Raw genomic sequence first — 22,326 nt, 5'->3', positions numbered from 1 at the left:
TAATTGATTGAAATGGAATCTTACTTCATTGGAAAGCATAAGCATGCTAGTAATCTAGTCGTCTGCTTTTTTATATATTCTCTATCACAAATCTGACTTGTCCAAATGTTTGAATTCAGTATTTAAAGTTATTTTCAGTGACTTGATTTTTGTGACTTTATTGCAGACTTTTGAATCAGCTGTTCAAGAGAACGTCAGCATTAATGGGCAAGCATGGCACGAAGCCTCAGACAGTTGCTTTATGGGTATGTGACTTCACTTTGTCCTCTGTCATTCATTGCTGAGTTATTTTTGTAGCCATTCCATTTCATTTTCTGCCATGTCACTTCCAGGATCTTAGTTCCCCAACCAGAGATCAAGACCTATGCCCCCTGTAGTGGAAGCTCGAAGTCCTAACCATTGGACTGCTAGGGAATTCCTGCCTGTTTGCAGTGTCACGTCTTTACTGGCAGAGTTTCTTTACTGGAAGAAAAGAGAAAACTAATCTAGAAGACTATTAAGGTCATACATTGAGGCAAACAACATAGTGGTTACCATGATCCTTTATATATGCTATCTGGCATTCCCACGAGACTTTCATCTCGTACCCTCATCAGTAGCTTATTGGAAGATACTATAGAACTATCGTGAGATGAAGAAGCAGTCCCAGAGAATTCCTATGGTTAATGATTTATAAGTCAAATTATATTTTTATAAGCAATCCTTTGAGTAGGTAGTGAAATACTCTTAGAAATGTGAAGTTAAACTGTATGAGTACCATATAAAGGAGGAATTTAATATTTGCAGAAACCTCCTTTAAAAGACAGAATATTTTGCTGGTCCAGGCAGACTAGATTGCACCCTATCTAATGAAGGTGACATATTTAAAGAAATTGAAGTTTTAATAGAAAGAAAATGGTCAGTGTAGGAAGGAAAAAATGTAGGAGAAAAAGAATGATCAGTGTGGGAAGAGAGACAATTCTCCACCAACGTCCAGGAAGAGGACTGTCTTGACAAGAGGACTGGAGTGCCTTGCTGGTCCCCATGGTGATAGTGCAGAGATCTGACCAGCGTAGATTGATGTCACTGCTAGCTGTTAAGATTAACCACTTATACCTCTGAGCTTATTCTAAGCCCTGAAATTCTCTGTGGTGATAATTTTTCTTCTCAGCGTTAAGATAATTTTTTGCCCAGAAGACTTTACTCTCTACTCCTTGGCATTATTACAATTATCTCTTCAGAGACACCAGAGTTCACAAACAACGTCAGGTTTTTCAACTATTATCGGAGTGATTGCCAGTTAGTGGGGAAAGGCAGCATATCAGAATCACCTAGGAGTATTTTCAAACTAGACAGACTTTACTGAGTGTTTATGTGACTCTTGTTCTGTGAAGTCAGTTTGGAACTGCTGTATTGTTTGGTCCAGACTGCCTTTAACATATGATTCATCAGTTTATAGATCAACACGTGTGTTTTATGACAGGTTGGCAGCCTTGCTGGATGGCTGAAAATTGGATATTCTTTGTCCCTCCCCGCCCCCCTCCCCCTTTTAACTCTGAGGGGAAATAGTTGAGAATACTACACTTCTACCTTCTTCCATGGGCCCTTGATAAATGTCAGACACCATACCAAGTTCCAGGAAATAAATGAAAAGATATGATTCTTACCATTCATTAAAGGAAGGAAATAGACAAAAACACATTACTTTTTAGGAAGTGGGAGAAAACATGACAGAGTAGCTTGCTGTTAAATGCATTTAATAAATAAAAGTGTAGACAGAAAGGAGGTTGGAAGGATGTTTGAAGCAAAGAAAAAAGCATGTGCAAAGGCATAAAGTGAAAGTCGCACAGTTGTGTCCAACTCTTTGCAACCCCATGGACTATACAGTCCATGGAATTCTCCAGGCCAGAATACTGGAGTGGGTAGCCTATCCCTTCTCCAGCAGATCTTCCCGACTCAGGAATCAAACCAGGGTCTCCTGCATTGCAGGCGGATTCTTTACCAACTGAGCTATCAGGAAAGCCCTAAAGGCACAAAGGAGTGATATTATTTGGAAAATGTCAGAAGTGAATTGAGATAGATGAGGCCAAGTTGGAACCAAATCACATAAAGCTCTGTAGCATATGCAGAGGAATCTGTACTTGGTCCTGTAGGTCAAGGGTCCCCAACTTCTGATGATCTGAGGTGGAACTGATGTAATAATAATGTGAATAAAGTGCACAGTAAATGTAATACTTCTGAATCATCCCGAAATTAGTTCCTCATACCCTTTAGGAGGATGTATCCAGGATGTTCAGTCGATACCTGAAATCTCAGATAGTACCAAACCCTGTGTATACTATTTTTTAAAAAAATTTTATTGAAGTATAGTTGGTTTACGATGTTGCTGTTCTTCTGTACAGCAAAGTGACTCAATAAGATACATACATATATTATTTTTCATTATGGTTTGTCACAGAATATTGAATATAGTTCCCAGTGCTAGTAGGACTTTGTTTATCCATCCTATATGTAATTATGATAAAGTTTAGTTTAGAAATTAGGCTTAATGAAATTAACAACAATAACTAATAATAAAATAGAATGATTATAATAATATTCTGTAATAAAAGTTATGTGAATGTGGTCTCTTTCCCTCATTCTCAGAATATCTTACTGTATAAATTTAATGCCTTTTCTGTCTGAACTAAAGACTTATTGTCCACTGTGGCTGTAATCTTTGCAGTTTGAGGGATGACAACAAAGGTAACACAAATTTCTTTTTCCTTCTTCACAATTTCATGGAGAGAAGATTTATTCTTACCATAGATCTTAGCAACCTCAGCCTACATTTTTTTTCCTTATTAAGTTGCAGACTTCTGCCTTTTCACTTAATGGAAGCACCTTACAGCTTCTCTTTGCCATATTTGATTTTTTTTAATTCATTTATTATTTTTGGCTGTGTTGGGTCTCTGTTGCTCCACAGGTTTTTCTCTGTTAGTGGGTGCGGTGAGCAGGGGCTGCTCTCTAGGTGTGGTGTGCGGGCTTCTCCTTGAGGCGGCCTCCCTCGTCGCAGAGCGTGGGCTCAGGGCTCATGGGCTCCAGAGCACAGGCTCAGTAGCGGTGGGCTTAGTTGCTCTGCAGCGTGTGGGGTCTTCCCAGACAAGTCACTGAATCTGTGTTGCCTGCATCGGCAGGCAGATTCTCTACCGCTGAGCCACCAGGGAAGCCCTTCTTGGCCCTGTTTGAATTGCCAGCATCACAACTCTTGTGCTCTGGGGCCGTTATTAAGTAAAATAAGGGTTACTTGAACACAAACACAGAGATACTGCAACAGTGGATCCGATAACCAAGGTGGTTACCAGATGACTAATGGGCAGGATAGGTTGGACAAAGGGATGATTCATGTCTTGGGTGGGATGGAGCAGGACCACCTGAGATTTCATCATGCTACTCAGAATGGCACACAATTTAAAACTTAGGAATTGTTTATTTCTGGAATTTTTCATTTAATATTTTCAGACTGTGGTTGACCATAGGTAACTGAAACTGCAGAAAGTGAAACCACAGATAAGGGTGCACTACTGTAACAAGAAAAAGTTTATGTTTTAGAATCTTAACTGCTGGGTGTGTCAGGGACGGATTGGAGAAGGGAGAAATTCAAGGGAGAACCTCTCAGACCTCAGGAAGTTATTGCAGTAATACAGCCAAAGACGGTGAAGACCACCCTAAGAAAGAGGAAAAAAAGATGGGTTCAAGAGATGTTCAGAAGATAGAATTAATAGGGTTTGTATCTGATCTAATACATAGAATCAGTTAGTAAGTTTCACAAGGGCAGAGGCTTTTGTGTTTTGTTCACAAGCTTATTGTGCAAATGAGTGAACAAATGAAAGAATGAATATACAAGTGAAACCAACTTTCTCCCTGCTCTCTATTCTGAGAGGGCTATCCCCCATGCCCCAATGAAGATCAAAGAGCTCGCATGCTGCAGCTGTGCCCTGGTGCAGCCAAATAAATAAATACATTTTTAAAAAAAGAACTAAAAAGTAAGTTCCTTGAGAGTAGGGAATATATATACTTTCCTCATCACTATGTTTTCAGTACTTGGCTTGGCACATAGTATGTTGTTGGCCAAAAGTTCCTTTGGTTTTTTTAAGTAAAAAATAAGTCTTTCATTTTCACCAAGAGCTTCACTGAACAACATATTTACTGTTTTGTTCCACTACCTTCTGCCATTTTTCAGGCAACTTCATAATTCCATCTTCCCAAAACTTTTTATATTTTCAAGCAAAGAACTGTTCAGGTGCCTTTTACTGTCTTCCAGGAAACTGAAACTTTTTCCATTAAGAGAATTTTGTAAAGGCTAAAATAAATGGACACCTGGAGGTGCAGTGTCTGGTGAATATAGCGGATGAAATCAGGACTTCCCAGCCAAGCTGTAACGGTTTTTGTCTGGTCATCAAAGAAGCATGTGGTCTTGTGTTATCTTGATGGAAGATGATGTGTTTTCTGTTGACTGATTACAGACACTTTTCACCTATTGCTGCCTCCAGTTGGTTTACTTGGAAGCAGCACTTGTTGGAATGAATCGTTTGGTTTTCTGGAAGGAACTCATAATAGAGGACTCTGTTTCAGTCCCACTATATATACAACATAACCTTCTTTGGATGAAGACCAACCTTCGGTGTGATTGGTGGTGTTTCATTTCACTTGCCTCATAATCTCTTCTATTCCACACTATTGTACAATATCCACTTTTCATTTCCTGTCACAATTTGTTTTAAAAACAGGACATTTTTCATTTTGTTTCATTAGAGAATTGCATATGGAAATATGCTCAATAATAAGGTTTTTTTCGCTTAACTTATGTGGAACCTAAACATTAAGCGATGAACATAACCAGGCTAGTACAAATGATTTTTAGTGTTAGATTTGGCTATTTTGAGTATGTTGACTATCTTCTGCATGGTGTAACGTTGACTGTTCTCGATTAATGTCTCAATTTGATTGCTCTCAACTTCAATTGGTCTGCCCACCCATGGAGCATTGTCCCTTTAGAAAACTCCAGCATGAAACTTCACAAACTACTTTTGACAGGTTCACTTGGTCACAGCATCTTCTCCATACACTACACAAATTTTTGTTTTTGTGTTTCAAGTCCTTTTTTATGTTTCTTGAAATAATAAAGCATAATATGCCGAAAATGTTGCTTTTTTCTTTCATGATCAGTGTTAAAATGGCTACTCAAAAATTCACCAATTGATAAACTTTTTTAAAAAATACACACTGATATGACAACTGTCACAGTACGCTCTTAACAAGATTGTTTTGAATGAAATTAAAGACAATTAAGCACTACTAGAGCCAGTTACGAAAAAAACCAAACAAACCTTTTGGCCAACGCAGTACATACTTGTTTAGTCACTAAGTTCTGTCCAACTTTTTTATGACCCTATAGACTGTAGTCTGCCAGGTTCCTCTGTCCATGGGATTTCCCAGGCAAGAATACTGGAGTGGGTTGCCATTTCCTTCTCTAGGGGATCTTCCTGACCCAGGGATTAAACCCACATCTCCCGCATTGAGGTGAATTCCTTACCCCTGAGCCAGTGGGGTGCCAGAGTAATGACAAATTCTTCCCTGCTTAAATTTATGCCATCAAATTTAGAAAACTCAGCAGTGGCCACAGGACTGGAAAAGGTCAGTTTTCATTCCAATCCCAAAGAAAGGCAATGCCAAAGAATGTTCAAACTACTGCACAATTGCACTCATCTCACATGATAGCAAAGTAATGCTCAAAATTCTCCAAGCCAGGCTTCAGCAGTACATGAACCATGAACTTCCAGATGTTCACTCTGGATTTAGAAATGGCAGAGGAACCAGAGATCAAATTGCCAACATCTGTTGGATCATCGAAAAAGCAAGAGAGTTCCAGAAAAACATCTATTTCTGCTTTATTGGCTATGCCAAAGCCTTTGACTGTGTGGATCACAACAAACTGGAAAATTCTTCGAAAGATGGGACTACCAGACTACCTGACCTGCCTCTTGAGAAATCTATATGCAGGTCAGGAAGCAACAGTTAGAATTGGACATGGAACAACAGACTGGTTCCAAACTGGGAAAGGAGTATGTCAAGGCTGTATATTGTCACCCTGCTTATTTAACTTCTGTGCAGAGTACATCATGAGAAACGCTGGGCTGGATGAAGCACAAGCTGGAGTCAAGATTGCCGGGAGAAATATCAGTAACCTCAGATATGCAGATGACACTACCCTATGGCAGAAAGTGAAGAACTAAAGAGCCTCTTGATGAAAGAGGAGAGTGAAAAAGTTGCTTAAAACTCAACATTCAGAAAACTAAGATCATGGCATCCAGTCCCATCACTTCATGGCAAATAGATGGGGAAACAGTGACTTTTATTTTCTTGGGCTCCAAAATCACTGCAGATGGTGACTGCAGCCATGAAATTAAAAGATGCTTGCTTCTTGGAAGAAAAGTTATGACCAACCTAGACAGCATATTAAAAAGCAGAGACATTATTTTGCCAGCAAAGGTCTGTCTAGTCAAAGCTATGGTTTTTCCAGTAGTCATGTATGGATGTGAGAGTTGGACTATAAAGAAAGCTGAGTGCCGAAGGATTGATGCTTTTGAACTGTGGTTTTGGAGAAGACTCTTGAGAGTGCCTTGTACTGCAAGGAGATCCAACCAGTCCATCCTAAAGGAGATCAGTCCTGAATATTCATTGGAAGGACTGATGCTGAAGCTGAAACTCCAATATTTTGGCCACCTGATGTGAAGAACTGACTCATTGGAAAAGACCCTGATGCTGGGAAAGATTGAAAGCAGGAGCAGAAGGGGATGACAGAGGATGAGATGGGTGGCATCACTGACTCGATGGACATGAGTTTGAGTAAACTCTGGGAGTTGGTGATGGACAGAGAGGCCTGGCGTGCTGCAGTCCATGGGGTCACAAAGAGTCGGACTGGACTGAGTGACTGATCTGAACTGAACTAAATTTATACATTTCAGCTTTTAGCTTTATCATTAGGTGGTGCTAAGAAACCATTTTCTTCTCTACACAGAATTTAGCTGGGAGACTTGTTTTTGATAGCTGATTGTGAAATAGTAACAGTATTCCTTTCAGCCTAGTGATTGAACTTTTTAAATAGATGAATTAAAATATAGGGAAGGCTGCTCATTTAAATGAGTATTCAAAGTAGTAATGACTATATTTCATAATACTCTCGGAGTAATTTAGTTGAACTTAGTGAATATTTGTTTGAATGAAAGTCACACATGATCTCATTAATCTTTACCTGATATGTATGTTTATGCTGATGTATGTCAGCAGTGTCTCAAAATGTTCCCCAGTATGTATTTAACATGTTTCAGACTTGTCCGTAATGAAGCTCTCTACTCAGTAAGATAAATAGATCTATTTTTGCCATAGACTTTGACATAGCAGAACACACAGGATGCAAAACCAGTTAAGCTGAGGACATAGCTTTTTAGTATTTTTAACTACTTAATGTTTGCTACTTTAAAAAATAATTTCCAGGAGAAGGAAATGGCAACCCACTCCAGTATTCTTGCCTGGAGAATCCCATGGACGGAGGAGCCTGGTGGGGTACAGTCCACGGGATCGCAGAGTCGGATAAGACTTCACTTTAACTTTCACCCCTCAGTTGAGACTTTCAGCTCTTGTGTTTGCTATTGATTGTTTTCTTGAGTTCTCAAAGACCTGTGACCATATTTTTTTTAAGTTGCCTGTTTTCTAATTGCATCACTTTACACACTGTTGTCTAATAATATGTGGTATTTAGAATGCCTTCTTAATTATTTCGAGCAGCCATTGCCTGTATTTTCTTAGCACCTCCTTGGTTTTCTTATGTGAACTCATCTGACAGGGAAATGCAGCTTTTTTGTTTGCCTTCTCTGCATACTGGACTGTCTGAGTCAGTGTTCTAACTAATCCCTGATTGTCTCTGAGCTACTGTTCTACCAGACTCAGTAGTTATGTGCTTCAGGAATTTTTCAGTAGAGTTGGTCCTATTAGGAGACTCTTGGTATCACCTTTGTTATCTTAAAAGCTGTTCCCTTCGCTGAGGCTCTTAATTTTTTGAAAACCTGATGCTATTTCAGCTGAAAAAATTTGGCAAGGCTATTTAAAAAATTGAGGGAAGCCATTTAAGAAATTGAAAAGTAATCGCAAACAACATAGGGTAGTTGTGACTTTCAGTTCTGTATCAGTTGAATTTTTGTGCTCTTTTCCCTGTGTACGTGGTGGTTCTATTTTTCTCCAATAAAACTTTTTATTTAAAAAAAATAAATAAAAATAAAAAATAATTTCCAGGGACTTCCCTGGTAATTCAGTGATAAGAATGAGGCTTGCAATGCAGGGGACCAGGGTTCCTTCCCCGGTCAGTAACTTAGATCCCACATGCCCTGGGGTAACTAAGCCACAACTGGAGAGCCCCCATGCCATCCTATACAGCCAAATAAATAAGTAAAAGTAAAAAAATAATTTTCAAAATAAGGTTAATGTATTCTCTGCATTCATTTTATCTGAGGTGCTTAATTTCTGGACCTGATTCCAGAGACCTCTGTTGAGAATCAAAATTTCTGCCCTTCTCCTTACAAAAGAATGTGTACTGTATGATTTCATTTATATAAAATTCTAGGAAACGAAAACTAGAATATAGTGATGAAAATTTGACGAGTGGTTGCCTGGGATAGAGAGCAGTTTGGAAGGCGCTGGAGGGGGACATTATAGGGGAACATAAGGAAACTTTTAGGGTGATGGTTATGTTCATTATCTTGACTGTGGTGGTGGTTTCAAGGGTATACACATGTCAAAACTTATCAAATTGTATATTTTAAATATGTGCAGTTCACTTCATGACAGTTATGCCTCAGTATAGCTGTTTTTTACTTCTGACAAGTCCTCAAGGTGATTATTCATCCTCCAAGAGTTTGAGAATCAGTAAAGTTGACTTTTGAACAACACAGATTTGAACTGCAAGGATCCGCTTATATAGGGCTTTTTTTTTTTTTTACCATATATACTACAGTACTGCACGATTTGTAGTTGGTTGAATCCATAGATGTGGAAACTATAAAGTTATGTTTGGATTTTTGATGGTGTGGAGGGTCAGTGCCCCTACCTCCCACGTTGTTGAAGGGTGTACTGTATTTTAAAACATAGGAAAGCAACTGATAAGATAGCTTTAGCCAAATCAAAGAAATATTAAAATCAAATGTTAAATGCTTTCAGTGTGGCTCTTTCATTATATTATCACCCTTCTTTCCTTATAGTTTATCCTGCAGCCATTTAGAACTTTTTCCTAAAGACTCTTTATCTTGCTGATGCTGTTTTCTCTGCCTCAGGTGCTTCTCCATATTATTTTTCCCTACCTTTTTTTTTAATGCAGTGGATTTACACTTATATCAATATTTCAAGATCCACCTCAAATGGTACTTTCTCTTTAAAGTCTCAGATTCCCAAGGCATAGTTATTGTTCGAGTTGTTCTTTGTCCTGATAGCATTTTGTTCATACTTCTGTTGCATTTGTGAAGTTGTTTTGCAGTTATCCGTCAGTTTCTTCCAGTGAACCATAAGCTCTTAGAGAACAGGGGTTGTGTTATGTTCATCTTTGTATTTCTCTTTTTTTAAGTTATTTTTCTGTCTTGTCATTAAATTTTACTCTTACAGGGTTAGTTTTATGTCATTTGTTATTTGATACAAATTTTTAAATTGTATTTTTAATTTCATATTTACTAAACTTGACATTATAAACTGATAAGGCTTCAAGGTACAACTATATTTTTCATTTTTAATCAGTAGTTCTTCAGAATATATTGTTACTATATTGTTTGGAACTGACACATGTAATATTGTTATATGTTCTCTTAAAGTTAATATGACTTCATGAAAATTTATTTAACATAATCATAACCTTATTAATTTGTCTTAGTTTTTTAATAGAAAATTCTAGATTTTTCCTTTTTGTATTTGCACAGATACTGCATGCTTTAAATTATTCTGTAGATTTTAGCCCACGTATATTTTTGTGTGTCTTCTTTAGGCATTAGATTGGCATTAAAACAAAATCCAGCAATCAGTATGCTGTGCTTTATATTAGAGTTTAGTTCATTTGCTTTGTACACTTTAATTGATAACTTTCTTCTAATTCCTTTGTCCTGTAAGTTTTTCCTCATTGTGTCTTTTTTTTTCTTTTTTTAATCATCTTTGTATTTCTCTGATTTGGGCTTGGATTCCCACAGAGGCCCAGTAAGTGATTGACTGTTAAATGAATAGATGAGTCAGTCACCAAAGTGAGGCATCCATTAACTTGCCGTATTTGTTTTCCTTAAATTTTTGTTTTTTAAATTGTTTATTTATGTTACATTTTCATATATAATATAAACTGTGTTTTAAGGAATTTTTGGTATTATTTTTTCACTTGAAATAGATTCTGATATCAAAGTCCTTGAAGACCAGTTTGATGAAATCATAGTTGATTTAGCCACAAAACGTAAGCAGTATCCCAGAAAGATCCTTGAATGTGTCATCAAAATCATAAAGGCACAACAAGAGATTCTGGTAAGATGATTTACCTTTAAAATAGTAAATTTTATGTAATGTCTGTTTTACTACAGTAAAAAAGTTAAAGTGTAAGATCAAGTGGAGATAAACGACATTTTGTTTTCTTTGTTTTTCCTGCCTGAATTACTACTGTTTGTCTGTTATAAAATTTCCCCCTTCTAAGTCCCACTAGGTTTTGAATACAGCTGATAATAAAATAAAGTAGAATTTGAAGATGGAAGACTGACAATAACTTATTTCTGAGTCCAGGAAGGAGAAAGAAGTTTATTTTTTAAGCCTCTTCCTTCTATTTGTGATTTGTATTTGGCACATTATTTGTATATAGGTATGTGTTTTGTGAGACCCTTGTCTTCGTTATGTATTTTGGTGATGAAGATTGAGATTACCTATTTATAACACCAAAATTTGCTTTATGAATTGTGTGTAATTTCTTTCGCTCCAAAAATCATGACGAGGCAGGAGGAGGTTTGCTGGAATGGCATTGCCTCTGGAGTGAGACATATATGTGGCTTTCAGCTTTGCTTAACTGTTTGTCCCTACTTTTTAAAATTAGCATACTTTCACATATAAATTTTCCAGTTGCTTCCTTTTCAGGAATTGTTTCAGAGAGTGAAAACAGGTACTTTATCTAAAATATTTTACTTATCGTTCTATGAGAAAAAAATAGTTATAAGCAAAACTTTTCTTATTTTTTCTATAGAAATGTCAGTTCTCCAAGAAATACCCCACTCCCATCTCCCTCATCTACTTTTAAAGTTTCCTCAGGAAAAACATTCAAAATGTATTTATTTTCCAGTATCTTTCTATTACTACCCTTCCTCCCTGCTCCCACCCCCCCACCAAAAAACCTATAGTCAGTATTACATAAAAGAAGGTTTGCTGACCTAGGTGGGGTGTTGCTGTGGAAGTTTAAAAATTGATGCAAAAATGAATGGGGTGAGGATACTAAAGATAGCTTTAAAACGAACAAACCAAAAACCTTTTTGGCTCCTGCTGCTTTGGGCATGAGAAAGGACATTTTCCACTTCCTTTTTGCCTGAATTGTGGACCCTGTTCTTAAGAGTTCTCCTGCAGTCCCAGTGTATCACAGGTAGGCATTTGTGTGCTGGATACTTTTAAAAACAGATTTCTGTGTGAATATGAATTCTGAGTTCTAACCACTTATCTTAAAATGAACTTCTCAAAAACAGTCCGTTAATAGTTTGAAAACTACCTTATATTTTATATAAACACAAGATTCTGTCACTATGCCTTTAATTTGCTTTTATGCTTCTTTATGTTGCTGCATCTTAGTGTATGCAGTAGGTGGCAGTACTCTAAAAGGTATAATTCAGACTTAATTTATCTGTTCTTTTCTCCTCCCTCCCCTACAGGATCTAATTTGGATGTTTTGTTTTGTTTTGTTTTTTTGGCAAAAGAATGATACTGCTGACTAATATTTGTTTATATTAGCCAAATAAAATGTTTCTGTAAGTCACCTAGTTGTTAATTTAAATCTGTTTTAATTTATGTTTAGAAGCAATACCACCCTGTTGTACATCCGTTGGACCTAAAGTATGACCCTGATCCAGGTGAGCCAGTATTCATTTGTGGTAAAAATGAAGCATGAGCTTGTAATTTTTAGGAGTTCCTGATACTCCTTTAAAGGTTTTAGCATCAGGGATATCTTCCCTTTGATGCTCTAACTCACTCCCAGTCATAAGTGTTTAGGTCTTTTTCTCACTTAGGTTTATGAGAACTAGCTCTAAACCTACTATCTCAGAATTTCTAGGGTCAGGACCCAGGAATCTGGATTTCTGTTAAGCAGTCTCCTGACCTAGAGTATTACACCTTCTCCATCTCTACCTTCCCCTATAACACCCTCCTGTCTTTAATACTGTTATATTATCCATTCTTTGCATTACAGCCAAAGTTTTACTATTAAAGCACTCAGTGTCTTTTCTTTGTGTGATAACCATCATTGGTTTTTCATCATTTACAGAATAAAATCCAATAAAAATACAATATTGAACTTAAGAAGAGATACGTACACTTGTTACGCCTTTGAATTCAATTCTATTTTCCACTTAGGTGCATCTTGTAAAACACAAAGAAATAAAAAGAATATAAACTTTGTAAATCCAGCAACAGAACTAACGTTGCTAAAAATGTGGAGCATACCTATTTTTAAATAGCTGTATTCTTACCTTTAAAAATTTGTAACAATTTTCCTAAGAGACATTTTGGAATTTGCCTTTGGCACTCTAAAGTACCAATTTTGAAGTATTTATGAAACAGTTAAGATCTTGATTTATTTGTATGGAATTTCTATACTTACGGCTTTGAATACCTCACCCTTGTTGAATTCTGGTTTACCTTCTAACTTGTCCCCTGCCCTTCCAAAGTGTCCCAAGCCAATGGGATAAACAGAAAGGGAAGCAAATGTAGGCTGAAGTTGGTTAAAATCATAGCAGTCACTGTATTTGATAAAAAACATTAACCTAGTAACACTTAATTTGTCATCAATTTGGTTTGGTTCAGTTCAGTCGCTCAGTTGTGTCTGAATCTTTGCAACCCCATGGACTGCAGTACACCAGGCTTCCCTGTCCATCACCAGCTCCCAGAGCTTGCTTAAACTCATGTCCATCGAGTGGGTGATGTCATCCAACCATCTCATCCTCTGTCGTCCTCTTCTCCTCCTGCCTTCAATCTTTCTCAGCATCAGGGTCTTTACCAGTGAGTCAGTTTTTCTCATCAGTTGGCCAAAGTTTTGGAGCTTCAGCTTCAGCATCAGTCTGTCCAATGAATATTCAGGACTGATTTCCTTTAGGATGAACTGGTTTGATCTCTTTGTAGTCCAAGGGACTCTCAAGAGTCTTCTCCAACACCACAGTTCAAAAGCTTCAATTCTTTAGTGCTCAACTTTCTTTATGGTCCAAATCTCACATGCAGTCATAACTACTGGAAAAACCATAGCTTTGACTAGACGGACCTTTGTTGGTAAAGTAATCTCTTTGATTTTTAATATATGTTCTAGGTTTGTCATAGCTTTTCTTCCAAGAAGCAAGTGTCTTAATTTCTTCCAAGAAGCAAGTGCGGTCACCATCCGCAGTGATTTTAGAGCCCAAGAAAATAGTCTCTCACTGTTTCCATTGTTTCCCCATCTTTTTGCCATGAAATGATGGGACCGGATGCCATGATCTTAGTTTTTTGAATATTGAGTTTTAAGCCAGCTTTTTCACTCTCTTCTTTCTGACGTATGTGGAGTATGATAAATCAGAGAGAATGCATACCCATGTGTACGACAATGATTTGGCATAGTTATGTTAGGAACTTTGGGGGATATGGAGATAAATAGGACAGATTCTCCTCATAAAGAGCTTACGTCTGAGTAGAAATAAGAGATGAACATAAAGCAATATTCCTTTATGTCCTCAAGCTGATTCCTTTCCTGGTTTTCCCCATCTGAGTAAATAACACCTTCACCTCTGTATTGCTTTAGTCAGAAGTCAGCCTTGAATCTTTCCTCTCCTGAACTCTTCATATGTAGTCCATCAAGAAGTCCTACAAATTATTCCTTTGAAATACAATCTCACATTCATCCACTTTGCTATTACCTCTAATCTAGGTCACCATCACTCTAGCTAAGATTTCTAGACATGCTTCCCTTAAGGTCTTCTGTTTCACTCTTGTTCTCTTCCAGTCCATTGCATTTCCATCAGGCAGAGTTGATTTTATAAAAAAAAAACCCTTTGAAATATTTCAAACATATAGAAAATAAGGAGAATAACATAATGAACATCTTTGTACCTACCACTAATTTTTAGTCAGTTCAGTTGCTCAATCTTGTCCAACTCTTTGCAGTCCCATGGACTGCAGCACACCAGGCCTCCCTGTCCATCACCAACTCCCGGAGTTTACCCAAACTCATGTCCATTGAGTTGGTGATGCCATCCAACCATCTCATCCTCTGTCGTCCCCTTCTCCTGCCTTCAGTCTTTCCCAGTATCACGGTCTTTTCCAATGAGTCAGTTCTTTCACATCAAGTGGCCAAAGTACTGGAGCTTCAGTTACAGCATCAGTCCTTCCAATGAACGCTCAGAACTGATCTCCTTTAGGATGGACTGGTTGGATCTCCTTGCAGTCCAAGGGACTCTCAAGAGTCTTCTCCAACATCACAGTTCAAAAGCATCAATTCTTTGGAGCTCAGCTTTCTTTTTAGTCCAGCTCTCACATCCATACGTGACTACTGGAAAAACCATAGCTTTGACTAGACAGACCTTGGTTGACAAACCGTACTGGGGTATTATTAACAGTTTGCCAAAAATTAATTGCCATCAGGTTTTCTGTACTTTATTTTTTTCGCCAATGTGATGGGCATGTAGAAATTTTTAAAGTGAGGTTGTTCGTCCTTGAGTTACCTATTTATATTCTTTGCCTGTTCTTTGGTTGGGTTATTTGAACTTTCCTTATTCATTTCTGAGTCATATACACAGGCACTTGAAGATACATGCATGCATACACACATTATAGACATTAGTGTTATAAGCACTGTAAATATTTGCTCTCAGTTTTTGGCTTGTCTTATAACTACTTATAATGACCTTATATATACATACTTTTTTTAAAAAAATAGAATTTTCTTGTAGTATAATTTACATATAATAAAAGTACGTCCATTTTACGCATACAGTTTGAGTTTTGGCAAATGTATACAACTCTGTAACCATGACCACAGTTGAGATACAGAAGTTTTCATCATTCATGAAGTTCCCTTATGCCCCTAAATTTTATGCTTTTTGTCTCTTAACTCTGCTAATATGGTGAATTAACATTGACAGATTTTTCTGATGGTTATCTTTGCATTCACAGAGAAAACCCCACTTACTCTTTAGTATATTTTTTCTTTTATATACTTGAATTAAATTTACCTGTATTTTATTTATATTTGTATACTATGTTAAACTATAGTATATCTGCATCTGTAGTCACACAAAAAATAAACGTGTTTTAAAACATACTGTCCCTTTCCAATTTTGTCACCAAGGTTATGCTGCCCTCATAAAACAGTTTCTAAATGTTAGAGGGTTTTGGTCTTTGAAGAGTTGGTAAGATTCATGTATAAAACTGTCTGAGCCTAGTTATAAACTGACTTAGTATATCTAATGATTATCGGTTTCTTCAGGTTTTTTATTTTTTCTTAAATCAATTTTGGTAATATTTGTTTGAAAAACAGTCTGTTTCATCCATGTATTCAGTATATTGGCATGAAACTTTATGGTAGTTACTTACATAATTTTAAAAATTTCTGTTCCACATATGCTTATTTCTTAATGTTGTTTTTGCTTTCTCTTTTTTCTTGATATCTTGCTCTAGATTTCTTTGTTTTTAATTGGTCTTTTCAGAGAGTCATCTTTTAGTTTTGCTGAGTTTCTGTATTGTTTTTCACTTTTCTGGTTCCTTTAGTTCTGATCTTATCTTTAGTGTGGTCTTCCTGCTTTCTTGAGTTTTATGGGTTATTTTTAACTTCTTGAATGAAACACTTCATTAGTTTACTTCAGTCTTTAGTAAATAAGTCTACAAATGTATCTCCAGGTCCTGTGTTAGCCGTATCCTCAAGACTCAACATGTAGAACTTTCATAGTTTAATTCCAAATATTTTTTCATTTCCAAATGTAGGAGTCTTACTTATTTTCCTCTTTTTTGCCATCTGCCATGTTGATAGATTTTTCTTTGTCTCTTATTTTCCTTTTTTTTCTGGTTTGAAAGCTATCTGCTATGCTTCTTTTCCTTTAGTGTTACCTGTTAAAATTTTAGCATACAGTAGTTCTAAAATTATCTAACATAGTCAGGAGTTATACAGTATTTCAGGTTCCCTCCTAGGTAAGAAAAGGACTTTATTATACTTTACCCACTGAATAAGCACATCCCTCTCTCAATTTTCCTTCTTATTTGTGTCTAGAACTTTATAGCGCTCATCTGCTTTTTGTCTCTACAGATTTGACTATTCTAGACATTTCATATAAATTAAATCATGTAATATGTCATCCTTTAAGAATGGCTTCTTTGAATTAGCATAATGTTTCAAGGTCCATGTTATAGCATGTATCAGTATTTTGTTGCTGATGTAAATGGAGTTAAAAAAATAGTTTCAGTTTGTTTATTGCTACTGTATAGAAATAGGATTGATGTTTATATCTTGATCTTGTATCTTTCAACCTTGCTGATCTCATTTATTAATTCTAATAGTTTTTTAGTGGGTTCTTTAGAGTTCTCTACATAAAAGACTATATCATGTGATCCACAGATCAGATAGTTTTACTTCTTCCTTTCCAGTCTGGAGGCCTGGTACTCATAGTTATTGATAAGTCTGCTCAGAGACTAATTGTCATTCTTTAATGGATAACCTGTATTTTCTCTCCTGATTTTTCATAATTTTTTGTGTGTATTCTTAATGTTCTACAGTTTTAGCACAATATTGTTAGGTGTTTATTTTTTATTTATGTAACATGATGCTTAGGGTGCACTCTTTTTAACAATGAAAATAACTTTCTTGCTTTTTCTTGATTATATCAAAATGCATTCACATCCCAAAAGTATTAAAAGCATAAGAAATGAGTTTAAATCGTATGGAGTCATATACTCTAGATAACCACTATTGACATGTTTATAACCAGTGACTAGTATTATAATATATTGCTTATTGCTGCCTCTTCAATCCACCTGCAGTTCTCGCTGCCTTGACCTTGAAAACATATTTCAATTTCAACTACTTCCTATCAAATGCATCTCTACCACTGTTGTCATTGTCTCCGTATTCTCTTAGTGGGACTGCTACGGTAGTCTGCTGGTCTCCGTCCGTTTCAGTTCGCCACATGGCGTCCAGGGGATTCTTTGTGAAGCACGATCAGGGTGCGTCAGTCCCTGCTCAGCAGTCTCCAGTGGCTCCCCAGCATAGTCCCTTGGTCTGCAGGTCCTCTCTGAGCTGGGCCCTGGCTGCTCCTCAGATTTCACCTCTGACCCTCGTTTCTCAGCTCTCTCACCTCTGTCTGCTGCGCTCCAGCCGCATCGGCGTGCTTTCTGTTTCACGCAGGATGTGCCAGACATGCACTGGCCCTGTGGTTTTCACACTTGTTGCTCCCTGGTTCCTATCTGAAACTACCTGCCTGATTCTCACTTCATTCAGCTCTGTTCAAAGTACAACCTCATCAGAGAGGTCTTCCCTGACATTCTGTGTCAAATCCTTCCTGACCCTCTTGGTCATACTCTGTCACCCTAGCCTGCTTTATTTCTCCCACTACTTACTGACATTATGTAATTTCTGTTTATTTTATTTTCATCCCTTCCCTCACTGTATTATAAACTCTCTGTGAACAAGGGCTTTGTTTTGTCCACTTCTGTATCCCTTAGCTTTAAGATCATTATCTGACATAGTATATACACTCAGGAAATATTTATGAAATAAGTACATAATTATACATGTTCTTTTAAAAATTTTAAAAATAAGGGTAGCGTTTAACTTTTTGTTTTTGGCATCCTTCCTGCTTTCCCGTCCACTGCTCCTTCAGAGATATAGCACTAATCTGGTGTGAATGCATTTATCCATTTTTCTCTTTTCATATAATCATATTGAAATACATTCATACTAGACATTTGGGGAGCATAATTTATTTTACAGAAAAGTGATTTATGAATTCAGATTATCTATACCTTACTCTTATATATGGGAGAATCCTCCAATTCAACTACCATAGATCTCACATTATATTTTAAATTGTTATGTTTTTATAACTAGTTTTTGTTTTGTGCTCTTAATAAATGTAAACGTAATATTAACTTGTAAATAATCAATGGTGCATATATAGTAGAAAATGAAAATCCAACCTACTTGTCTTCCCCACTCTATCTGATATCATACACCCTCAAATAGACAATTACTGTAACTGCTTGATATGTCTAATCTTAGATCTTTATCAGTACATTTCTTTGTGGGCAGATAGGCATAGGGAGTTTTGAGTTGTTTATATATATACAATATTTTATTCTGTGATTTTATTTTCATTCAACTGTGTAACATATGGTTCATTTCTGTGCTTATTGGTGATTTTTTTATGCTTTCGTACACATAGACACAACTTTTTTTTTGGTTTTGGGTAGGGGGTATTTTTTATTTGTTTTGCTTTGCTTCCTCTTCTCATCTTCCACTCACAACTCCATGTATACTTTGTCTGAGGACTCCCATCTAGAAAATCTTTAACTTAATCTTTCAACTTTGCTTCTTTATCATTTCTTCTATTTTTGTACTATTCTTGTTTTATTTCATGATTTATTTTTCTTCTGTAATGTCTGTTATGATTTCCTTTAGCTATTGCATGCGTGCTAAGTTGCGTCAGTTGTGTCCGACTTTTTGTGATTCTCTGGACTGTAGCCTGCCAGGCTCCTCTGTCCATGGGATCTCCAGGCAAGAATACTGGAGTGGGTTGTCATGCTTTCCTCCAGGTGATCTCCCTGACCCAGGGATCGGAACCATGTCTCTCAAGTTTCCCTGCATTGGCAAGCAGGGTCTTTACCGGTAGTGCCTGGGAAGCCTTTCTTTAGCTACTGGAGGATCCTAAACCTTTAAAAATCGTTTTCAGATTGTTCTATTTTTATTTTATCTGCAGCAAATTCCTCTCCTTGACTTTGTTTATATTTGCTGTCTTTAATGGTTGTAATTTCTTTATATATTTAAGAATTTTGCTTAGCAAGTATTTCTTGACTAAGTTTTCCATGTGCTTATTTTCTCATTGCTGCTTTCCCCTCTTCCTGTCTAGTAGTTTTGTGGTTGCCTTCTGTCTGGCCCTTGAACAGTCCCAGGCAGGAAGCACGTCTTAAATTGATGCTGGGAGGGCTGCTGTCCCCCTGTAATGTTGGCGATAGTGGACCTAGTCACTAAGTCAGCAGGCCGCTTAGTATAGGCCCTGGCTTGGAGGCATTTCCTCCTTCCCATCAACTAGTGTAGCTCTAAGTATGCTGCAGCTCAGTAGCTCAGTTTTTTTCCCCCCAGCCCAGCTTCCTTTTTAGGGTAGGAAAACTCCATTCGAGCCCTTGGTTTCATGTATGAGGCCAGCTCTCCCCATTTCCTGCCCCTCTGGTTCATGTTGATACCTTTTTATCTTGTGGGAAGCAAATTCCTGGTTATTTACTGCCTACCTTCCATCTGCCCTCCAGTGGATCTGTAACTTTAGCCTGACTTAACAGCTTTTTCTCTATTACTTTTTTCTGATTCATAGAAATTTACTTTGTATATGCTTTTAATTTGTCTTTAAAATTTTCCTGTATTTATCCAGTGGTACTTTGGACAAAAGTGGGGAGTTTATGAACTTCTAAAACCAGCTTGACTAGAAATTTAAAAACACAAATCAACTTTCATTCCTCTCTGCTTAAAATCCTAGAGTCTTCCAATTTTAAAGAATATATAATAGACTTGAACCTTCTCAGCATTCCTTTATGTGACCTGACCCTTCCAGATTCATTTCAAAAGCTTTCCTTTTTGTTCTAGCCCTCTGTAGACCCCCTCTTTCAGCAAGGTGGCTTAGCTGTGTGTGTGTGTGTGTATGTGTGTGTGTGTTTTAGTTTCTTTTCCATTGTAGGTTATTACAAGATATTGAGTAGAGTTCCCTATGCTATTAATATGTAGGAAGTAGGTCCTTGTTGGCTGTCCCTTTTACATATAGTAGTGTGTATATTTTAATCTCAGACTCCTGATTTATCCGTCTTACCCTTTGGTAACAATACATTTGTTTTTTATGGCTGTGAGTCTATTTCTCTTTTGTCAGTAAGTTCATTTGTATCATTTTTTTAAGATTCCACTTATAAACATTATTATATGGTATTTGTCTTTCTCTGTCTAACTTCGCTTAGTATGATAATCTCTAGGTCCATCAGTGTTGCTGCAGATGGCATTTCATTCTTTGTTGTGGTTGAGAAGCATTCCATTGTGTGTACCACATCTTTGTCGATTGGTTTGTCAGTAGACACCTAGTTTGTGTCCATGTCTTGATTAGCTGTTGTAAATAGTGCTGCTGTGAACATAGTGTTGACTATGTGTCTTTTTGAATTACAGTTTTCTCCAGATAAATGCCCAGGAGTTGAATTGCTGAGAGATCTGTTTTTAGTTTTTTAAGAATTGCTGTGAAAGTTGCTCAGTCTTGTCCAATTCTTTGTGATCCCATGAGTATACAGTCCTTGGAATTCTCTAGGCCAGAATACTGGAGTGGGTAGTCTTTCCCTTCTCCCGGGAATCTTACCGACCCAGGGATCGAACCCAGGTCTCCTGCATTGCAGGCGGATTCATTACAACCTGAGCCACAAGGGAAACCCAAGAATACTGGAGTGGGTATCCTATCCCTTCTCCAAGGGATCTTGCCGACCCAGGAATCGAACCAGAGTCTCCTGCAATGCAGGTGGATTCTTTACCAGCTGAGCTACCAGAAACGCCCCAAGGAATTGCCATACCCTTCTCCATAGTGGCTGCACCGGGCAGTAGTGTAGGAGGTTTCCCTTTTCCCCACCCCCTCTCCAGGGTTTATCATTTGTAGCCTTTTTGACGATGGCCATTTTGACTGGTATGAGGTAATACCTCATTGTGGTTTTGATTTGCATTTCTTGAATAATTAGCAGTGTTGAGCATCTTTTCATGTGCCTGGTGGCCTTCTGTATGTCTTCTTTGGAGTAATATCTATTTAGGTATTCTGCTGATTTTTTTTGTTTTTTCTTTTTTATTGAGCTATATGAGCTGATGGTGTATTTTGGAAATTAATCCTGTAAGTAACATAATTTGCAAGTATTTTTTCCTCAGGTTGTCTTTTTGTTTTGCTGATGGTCTCCTTGGCTGTGCAAAAGCTTTTAAGTTTAATTATGTCCCATTTGTTTATTTCTGTTTTTGTTTCCATCACTCTAGGAGACAAAAAAAAAAAAAAAAATTACTGCTATGGTTTATGTCAGAGTGTTCTGCCTGTTTTTCTCTGGGAGTTTCATAGTATCCAGTCTTACATTTAGATTTTTAATCCATTTTAACAAAGTTTGCTTTTGTATATGGTGTTAAGAGAATGTTCGAATTTCATTCTTTTACATGTAGCTGTCCAGTTTTCCCAGTACTACTTGTTGAAGAGACTATCTTTTATTCAGTGTGTGTTTTTGCCTCCTTTGTCATAGATAAAGTGATTATAAGTGTATGAGTTTACTTCCCCCAGTACTTCTGAGGTTGACATCTTCTCAGTTTTTCTTATTTAAATGCTGCCTCCACAGAGAGGTCTTTCCTACCCACACTGGTAAAAGTAATCTCTTCAATTTTCTATCATAATACTTGTTTATTTCCATAATATCATCTGTTACGACATGTGCTTGTTTGTTTGTTTATGGTTTCTCACAAAACTGAAAGCTTCATGAGCTTTTTACTTTGCATTTTTGTTTGCATTATATGAAGCCAACATATAGCATCATGGTCAGTAAATACTTAACCGCATGACTACTATTCACTCATGCATTCAACATATTTATTGAATATCTACTATATGCCAGAACTAGTCTCACTGTGGAGGATGTAATGGTGAATGACACAGACAGGATCCTTGCTCTGTGGAGCTTATGTTCTAGTGGGAGAGGGAAAGTATCAACAAATAGAAAAATAAATAACAGTGCTAGGGTGATGTGTTTAGGTGATGGGAAACACTTTTCTGAGGAAGTAGCAAGAAGGAATTTATCTTGTGACAATCAAGAGGAAGAACTTTTCAGTTAGAAGAG

At 37.1% G+C, this 22,326-nt stretch overlaps 1 protein-coding gene across 1 annotated transcript in view; it reads left to right on the top strand.

The window, feature by feature from the left end:
• NSL1 (NSL1 component of MIS12 kinetochore complex) overlaps positions 1-22,326 on the top strand; it is a 38,103-nt gene that overhangs the window by 5,797 nt on the left and 9,980 nt on the right. Inside the window, exons 2-4 of the mRNA XM_020899822.2 lie at positions 167-245; positions 10,430-10,560; positions 12,080-12,134. Coding sequence (XP_020755481.1) covers positions 167-245; positions 10,430-10,560; positions 12,080-12,134 — 265 coding nt within the window. The remainder of the gene's footprint in view (positions 1-166; positions 246-10,429; positions 10,561-12,079; positions 12,135-22,326) is intronic.

Source organism: Odocoileus virginianus, chromosome 11 (assembly GCF_023699985.2).
Source record: "Odocoileus virginianus isolate 20LAN1187 ecotype Illinois chromosome 11, Ovbor_1.2, whole genome shotgun sequence".
NCBI classification, from domain to species: Eukaryota; Metazoa; Chordata; class Mammalia; order Artiodactyla; family Cervidae; genus Odocoileus; species Odocoileus virginianus.
Note: the sequence above shows the minus strand (reverse complement) of the source record. Positions and strands in the feature narration are given on the sequence as shown.